Consider the following 8,345-nt stretch of genomic DNA (forward strand, 5'->3'; position numbering starts at 1 on the left):
GCCGCAATATTACTCTTCTTGCTGTGTCTTTAGGATGAGAAATATGTAGACAATGTTGTCCTTACCCATACAGTACTGGTCAGATACCACCGGGGCACTGACTGCCTTCGATGAATGATTTTAAGTTGTCTCTGATTTTGCTTTTTATTTTTCCGCTTTTACTCTGAGTTTCTCTAGTTTGGTAGACTGGTAATGGAAGCCCAGGGCAAAGGGCAATTGCTTGCCAAAGAATGGAGTGAAGTGAAAATCCTGGCTTAACCTACATCGTCTAGAAGAAAATGGGAGAAATAAAATCAGAAGAAAAGGGAAAAGGAAAGCAATGAGTGGTGTGATGCGGGGCTTCTCTGCTGCATTAAGCAGTTCATAGTTTTCGTGCGTCCCTTCCCATTTCTCTTCTCTCTTTTCATATTGACTTCAGACTGTTTTGAGAATAGTTTATTGAATATATTTTGGTTGAACTATTCCTCCATATTAGATCTCTCTCCTTGGTTCAGAACAAGTTGTTAGTAACATTTTAGATATTTATTTTTCACCTTATTTCAGAAATAGTCTAAGATTCTGGATCTACTATATGATTATGTGTCAAACTGAGATTTTTGCCACTAGATTTGAGAAGACAATATTTATATTTTTGACTGGGACAAGATATATATATCCATGAACACATTTATACATATTGACTATATATATTTTTAACCCTCAAATAGTTTAAAAAATAGCAGAGCTTTATTGTAATTCTACTGAAGATACATTTAGCAATATTAGCATTTTTAGGTAATTTATTTGTAATTGAGAAAATAGTCCAACCTATATTATCATCTTTCTCAAACCCAGTTGAAGTCATTTTCTAAGCATCAATTTAACATAATATTTTTCTAGAAAATAACATAAGCCAAATGCTATGCATTTTTCTTTTATGTATAGCCAGACAGGTCCAATGATGTGCATATGTGGAGAAGTATAAACACCCTTTTGCTAATTGGCATTCACAATCCACCAACAAGGTTTACCTTCTAAAAAACTCGTTATAAACTTCATCTGCACTTAAAAGCCGCTGAGAGCTATGAAGTCTGGTAGAGTCCTTTGACACTGTCATGTGAGCCTGTGTCTGTTTCAGATATTGGTGCATATATTAAAAGTGAAAGACATAAGATTCCTTTTAAAAAGAAACATGCTTACATTTTTGGGGGTGTATTTCGAGACCGCTTACTTTTTACTTTTTCTGATTTCTAGGGCGAGGTCACTGGGATGAAGATAGTGTGGTCAGTTCTCCAGACCCGGGGTCTGCCAGTGAATCAGGTGACCGATACCGCACTGAACAGTATCAAAGTAGCCCACACGAACCTAGCAAAATTGAAACTCTGATAAGAGCCACCCAGCAGATGATTAAAGAAGAAGAGAACAGATTGCAGCTGAGGAAAGCACCCCCAGACCAACTGGCTTCCATTAATGGAGCTGGGAAAAAACACTCCCTCTGTTTTGCAAACTACCAACAGCCCCCACCGACAGGCGAAGTCTGCCACGGCTCTGCGCTTGCCAACACTTCGCCATGTGACCACATCCAGCAGAGAGAGGGAAAGATGCTGAGCCCCCATGAAAATGACTATGACAACAGTCCCACCGCACTGTCTCGGATAAGTAGCCCCAATTCGGATCGCATTTCAAAATCCAGTTTGATCCTAGCTAAAGACTTTCTGCATTCGGATATGTCTCCTCATCAGACAGCAGGAGACCATCCTGCCGTCTCTCCAAACTGCTTTGGCTCTCACCGGCAGTATTTTGATAAGCATGCTTACACATTAACTGGGTATGCCCTGGAGCACTTATATGACAGCGAAACCATTAGAAACTATTCCTTGGGCTGTAATGGCTCACACTTTGATGTAACTTCCCATCTAAGAATGCAGCCAGACCCAGCACAAGGACACAAGGGAACATCTGTTATAATAACCAATGGAAGCTGATGTTTTTCTAAAATATTTTGTTCTTTAAGGAGCTCTGAAACATATTTATAATTTAATTCCCCATTACCAGCATTTACCGTGCCACAGATTGTTAGAGAGGATAATTTAAGTTACTGGGTATTTGACATGTGTTCCTGTGAAATCAAAGAAAACAGCACTAGCATTCAGGGTTATACACAGATAAGGGAGCTAAAGTGAATATACAAATTGCCCCTCTAATTATATGGGAACCAGAATAGATGAATTTTGCGTTGAAAAATACTCGTGTGGCTTAAGTGAGCACATACACCACGTGAAAGGACTGACGGAGGACAACATTGCCTTGTGTCGATCCAGCAACCCTCATACACACAGACCGCCATCCACAAACTGCTGTGCACACTTTATATGCAGACATGCAGATGTATGCCATAAATACACCCCAAATGGGCAACTTTCCTTAACCGCAGCACATTAAGCTTCCTAAATTTCCATTTCCAAAATAACTAAGACACAGAGAGATGCATCTTGTAAACTGGTCTCTTCTTTGTGGTTTCAACCAGCCAGCTCATTTGGTTCAAGCATAAATTAGGGAGATGGTTCTGGATGTGGTACAAGAATGAGTTTTCACCTGGTACCCATTAGAAGCAATCAGGAAGGGGTGATTTTTCACCTTACTTTGGTGAACAGGATCACACTCACATAGCAATAAGGGTTTTTCTAAGTCAAAGCACTGAGATGTTGGGACACACATCAAAACCTGGTGTGCTCAATTGGAACTAGTTTAGTGGGGATAGAAAGGCCAGAGGCAGAAGGAAATGGAATGATATCTCAAAACCAACAATTTAAGGCTCAGAATATATAATCAGCATATTTGGGGCTTATAAAACCACCCCAATAAAGAGTTCAAACCGATTCATCGAGAAAAAAGGCTAAGTGTAAAAAATAACTAAGGAAAACCAGTGAAGTGCTATATGACAGCAGTGTAAGTGTTTGAAAACATTTCAAAGCACAGATGTGCAAATGTGACAGCATGTGGAAAGCCTCAGGAGAGAGTCTGAGATAAAAGCTTGGGTTGATAGACAAGTGATTTAAAGCACAAGAGGAGTCCGCTGACTGAAGGAGCAGGCAAAGCGTTCAGTTTCCTTATTGTTTGTAAACAACAAAAACTTGGTCTTAAGTTCATGTGATGCAGTACAAAGACCAGCAGACTAGATGCCAAGGTCTCTGCATTCCAGCTCTGACCTTGCCTGTGGCTTATTTAGGTGTGTCCCTCACGGCGCCTGGGCCCCAGTGTCTTTGTCTGTATGGCAGTCCTCCTGTCCTCTGGTTCTGTGGTTCATCGGTGCAGCAGAACTCAGCTTGTTAACCAGTTAACTCTCTACTGTGAGTTGTCAAGGCTGATCACTCTGGCTTTTCTGCACTCATACAAAGATCCTGCTTTGGAATTCAAGCAAGTGCATGGGCTCTTTTAGACATGGATGGTTACAGTCAACTTTCTAGATTCAGACAAAATGTAGATGGTAGAAACTGCTGAGGGAGAAGAAAAATAAGTAAGAATTATTTAATGCACTATTCTCTAGGAATCAAAGCAAAGTGACGTAAGTGATTAGAGAGGGTTCATAGATAATATTTCCGAGGAGTCCCATGCCTGAAACTCTTACCATATTCGAGGAGGGGAATGTATTGGAAGAACTTGACTTGTAATTTTGAAGGCAGAACATGACATTGAACACTCAGGGATTAGTACTATATTTTCATCATTTCACACAGTTATTTGGCAGTCCATAGGTAGGTGACAATCTGAATGGGATAATCTCAGAGATGAATACTGGGTTGTTTGTATATGAGAAAAGAAATGAATTGTTTCTTGGGTGTGACAGAGCAACGTTTGTGCTGTAAATAGAAAAAGTTCAGGTAAGTGAGAAAGTTAGTGGTTATCATATATACTTTCAAAAAAGTTTGAAGAACAATAAAAACTAAACTTTGAACTATACAAGAAAAAGTATTCAATAATTTTGAGAAAAATATTTATGAGAAACCCCTGGAACATTTAAAATGGATTTTCAATCAATTTGCAATATGAAGTAACGTTTTAGGAATGCTAAAGTTTTTGCAAGATTCTGTGGATGGATAAATAGTTCAAAGACCCAACTATCTGAAGAACATGGTGTATTTTGGAAAGGAAATCTATACAGATGGGTTTTACTGGTGGATATACATTCTGCCGAAAATGTCAGGAACAGATGCTATAAATGAAATAGAATCTTAAGAATTAAGGAGAATGATGTGAAAGAAAAAATTATCACTAAAGAAATTTCAGTGGAATTTTTATATAAAAGATAGTTAATTGATGAAAGAAATAAGTTAATGAACTCTACAAATAGGGGAAATCAGAAAGAATAATGCTCTTTAAAATAGTATGACCAGTATTTTTAAATGAAGGCAGAATTAACTAAATTACATCTTGATTAAAAATTTTGGTAGATCGGTCCAGTTTTAAATAGATAACCCTTTATTTAATTTACATGTCAATAATTTATAGTAGCAGATTCATTACATTACATATAATGCCTTACAGGCCCACGGTATTATATATCCAACATTTTTTTGCAATGTGGCGTGATTATTACAAAATGACCCAAAATAAGTCGACAATTTATGACAAACTTTGATATACACATAGATGTGTTAAAAGGTATTTATAATCTACACTATTTTGTTCTGTGCAGGAACCTATTTCCTCATAATGAAGATGTTAAATATGTCTTTTTAAAATATGGGATGTAAAATATGTATGTTCCCAATAACTTAATCAGTTAAAATTAAACTTAAATTGGCTTTCGTTTTAATCCTTGATTTCCACAACTTTGCTAAATGCTAAGAATCATGATACTTTGTTGAAATAGAGAAGTATGATTTTTATATCACCTTGGGGATTCATAAAAATGTGCTATATCCAATTACCAGTACAAAATGTAGCAATTCATTAGATGATACAAAGCTCATGCCTTCCGGTAATAGTAAGAGTATCTTTATTGCCCATTTTACCTGCCTGCCCTACCTAATTAAAAAATTTGGATGACCAAAGAAATAAAGGAATATTTCCCCAGTCTTCCTTGGGGAAATTATGTTAAAACTATTGTTGAGAATATACAGATTTGATGTATTATTTTTGGATGCATAATATTAATGTCACAATCACTACAGATCAGACGCTTGGGTGTGCTTTGCTCCACAAGTCTTTTGACAGACTATGCTGAACATAATGGGCTAGCTTTTCTAAACTGTAATCGCCTGATACAGGATAATATGGCACAGTGCTGATGTGACATTCAAATTGAGACAGAATGCAATAAATGATTTGCCTTCAGTGTTTATACAGAAAAACCACTTATTCTTTCTTGATTATATTTTATAGGGCCAGAATATTTCCATTGGGTACTATTCTTAATTCTCTCTACACCCCACTGCCACATGCTGCCTCTGGGCAAAGAATCCCACTTAAAATAAGCTTTAATAGGATCTTTTAGAAAAGGATAATATGCTCCATTTTCTTTTCTTTTTTTAATGGGGGATGAGGATTGATTCAATAAAAGATCACTTGCAAAATATGCATAGATATTCTAAAATAAAATGCAAGGCTTTTTCCCCCCAAGACCTAGACCAAATAAGTTTGATAGAAGACACTACAGCTAAAGAGACATTCTGAATACAGATGTAATATTTTATGGTTCGCTCGCTCTCTCTTCTTCAAGAGCAGGATGTTACTAAGATATTCAGTGCAATTCTCTTAGTACTAGTAGCATTTGGAAGTGACTGAATAAATGGTGATATTTGGAAAACTGAGGATTTGGCCATTTTGGGGTCACCTTGCCCAGTGGAATAGCTTACACTTTAATATACTCTTCTTTATTTAAAAACTTTGAATACCCAAATTTGGCTCCCCAGTTCACTCAAATCACAGGCATAGACATTACATCCTGTTTTCCGAATGACAGTAAAGAATGTAAATCCTATGGTTCTCCAAATAAGTGATTCACCTTTCATGTACATGTCAGTTTTTGTGAATAGGAATTTGACTCTAAGATAGGAAAATCTCTTGGTTACTTCTTACTGGGAAATGCTTTGTGAATAAAACATTCATTGTCGTTCTACACTTCAAATGAATGACAGAACAGCTATGGACACATGCTAAGGGTGTATTACATAGAAAATCTTCTTGGGGGGAATTTCCGTGTGGTGCTCATTTCTTGTGCACAAGAGTTGTTCGGGCAGTGCTTAACTCAAAAAGTGAGATCGTGACCATATCCAAATAGGGGTTTGTTTGGAGTTCCTTGTCTAGGACTGTATGCAGAAAGGCTGTATGTGTGTGTGCATGTGTGTCAGCTCCATATATATACACGCACACACACATACACACAATTGTAAAGCAAGTAGCAAGATTCTCTTCTGCTGTGCTCCTTAAAAACTGATGGTTCACACAAGAAATCCTAATAATTTTAAACCAAACATTTATAGTTTTATTTATTGCAATTTTGCTGCATGGGACTTTGCTTTCATAAACATATATAGTAGAGACTTTGTCCTAATTTGCTGATCTGGAAGACATTTAATCAGTTGAATTTACACCCAACATCCCTGGTGTGTTTACATTTCAAAAGAAATAAAATCGGCATAGACAAATTTTTAGAAGTACTGTAACTTTTTTTCTGTTTTTTTTCCACAGGGAAATATTTCAAAAAATGAAACATATGAATAGGCACTTCAAAAAAGATAAAAATATTTTATGTTTGTTTTTTGACTGACATGTTCTAAAAAGGATTATATTTGTGAAAGAAGATACTGATTGCCAATATTTCAAATATCATCTTGCAATGTATAGTTTTTAGTGACATCGTAGTATAAATCTGTCATTTGAACTTTTACTTTGGAATGTAAAGTAGAAAATATTAGCTATGTCAATGATATCTTGCAAAGTGTCTCCATTTATAATTATTTATATTGTAAATAGCTTTCTGAAGTAAATTCGAAGTTAATGTGCATAAAATGTATTTATTATGTGAGGAATTTTTTGTTTTAAAATATAGTTACCAATATGCAGTTTGAGTCTGAATTATTCATTTAAAGAAAAATCTCTTTAGGATAAAGCATACTGTCCACTAGAAGGGTGGAACTGTAAAGAAATAAGGACCATTTTATCTCTAGATTCTGTTGGAATGGGTAATACACACACACACACACACACACACACTCTTTGAGAACTAGCAATAGAAACTTCCACATATGCACAGTAACTGTTAAGTCATGGGTCTGATTTTCATTAGACGCTGGAGAATGGCTTCTAGATGTTTCGTTAGAATATCTTAAGCAGGACTTCTTTGGCCTCCACTTTGCTAAAATAAAGCAAGAAATTTGAAATACAGATTACATTTTTAATGCCCACGGGAAAAGAAAATCTATAATATTGAGATTACTTAGTTTGCTGTCATTCAAAAACACATCTTGAATAATTTTTATTTTGGAATCCAAAGCATTTTTTAAATTTAGTATTAGGAATTAACATCAAACAAAAATAGATTGCCTGGTAGTTCTCTCTTAAACATTTTCATAGCTCTCAACATTTTTGGTTTTTTTTCTCCAAGGATTTCTGATTTACCTTGATGTATTTCAGAAATTGTCAACCATTAGCCAATACAACAAACCTACACAATATATTTTTAATTCAATGGAAATTTTATTTGTATTTCATAAAGCTTTTTGACAAAGCTGTGCAAAAAAATCATTGCCGTTACTGTTAAAGCCATTACTGTTAGAGCATTTATCAGATATTTTCCAAGATGATTCTTTCAATACTTGATATAGTGCTTTTGTTTCTGAAAATAAGATTGTTTTTACCTACTTTATACTTCAGAATAACTGCATTTCCAAATTAATCAACATCATTTATGGAATACCTCCTATATACCCCGAATGGGATAGACACCAAGAATCTCTCTCACTGTAGGACATTATAGGAAAGCACATACAGAGGGCCTTTGATTTTCCTTATGTGCTTTGAAAATGTAAATTCTTTAGATAATCATAAAAATGACAAGCATTTATTGAATCATCATGTGCCAGGCACTGAAGTGAGCTTAGATTATCCCTGAAGTCTGAGTAGAAACCATCACAGAGGGAAATAGCAATATGCTCCCTTCGTTAATGAGGAAAGTGAGCCTTAGAATGCTTAAGTAACTCGTGACACAGCTAGTAAGTGGTGGGGATGAAATCTGAGCCCAGGCAGGTTTACTCCAAAACTTCACCTTACTTCATTCTGCTGTCTTTATGCCCCTCCAAAAAATTAAGTGAAAGAAAATATTGTCTAAGAGGTGGTTGCATAAGACAGATCACTCAGTCCAG

At 35.9% G+C, this 8,345-nt stretch overlaps 1 protein-coding gene across 7 annotated transcripts in view; it reads left to right on the plus strand.

The window, feature by feature from the left end:
- Positions 1 to 7,032, plus strand: part of SIM1 (SIM bHLH transcription factor 1) — a 69,455-nt gene extending 62,423 nt beyond the window's left edge. For 6 of the 7 annotated variants that reach the window (XM_046674343.1, XM_046674346.1, XM_046674345.1 and 3 more), the window contains one exon: positions 1,234 to 7,032. In XM_046674343.1, the coding sequence (XP_046530299.1) occupies positions 1,234 to 1,964 (731 nt within the window). In that variant the 3' untranslated portion in view covers positions 1,965 to 7,032. The remainder of the gene's footprint in view (positions 1 to 1,233) is intronic. The other variant, XM_046674350.1, reaches the window with a different exon arrangement.
- The last annotated feature ends 1,313 nt before the right edge of the window (positions 7,033 to 8,345 follow it).

The sequence above is a fragment of the Equus quagga genome, chromosome 11 (assembly GCF_021613505.1).
Source record: "Equus quagga isolate Etosha38 chromosome 11, UCLA_HA_Equagga_1.0, whole genome shotgun sequence".
Classification (NCBI taxonomy): Eukaryota; Metazoa; Chordata; class Mammalia; order Perissodactyla; family Equidae; genus Equus; species Equus quagga.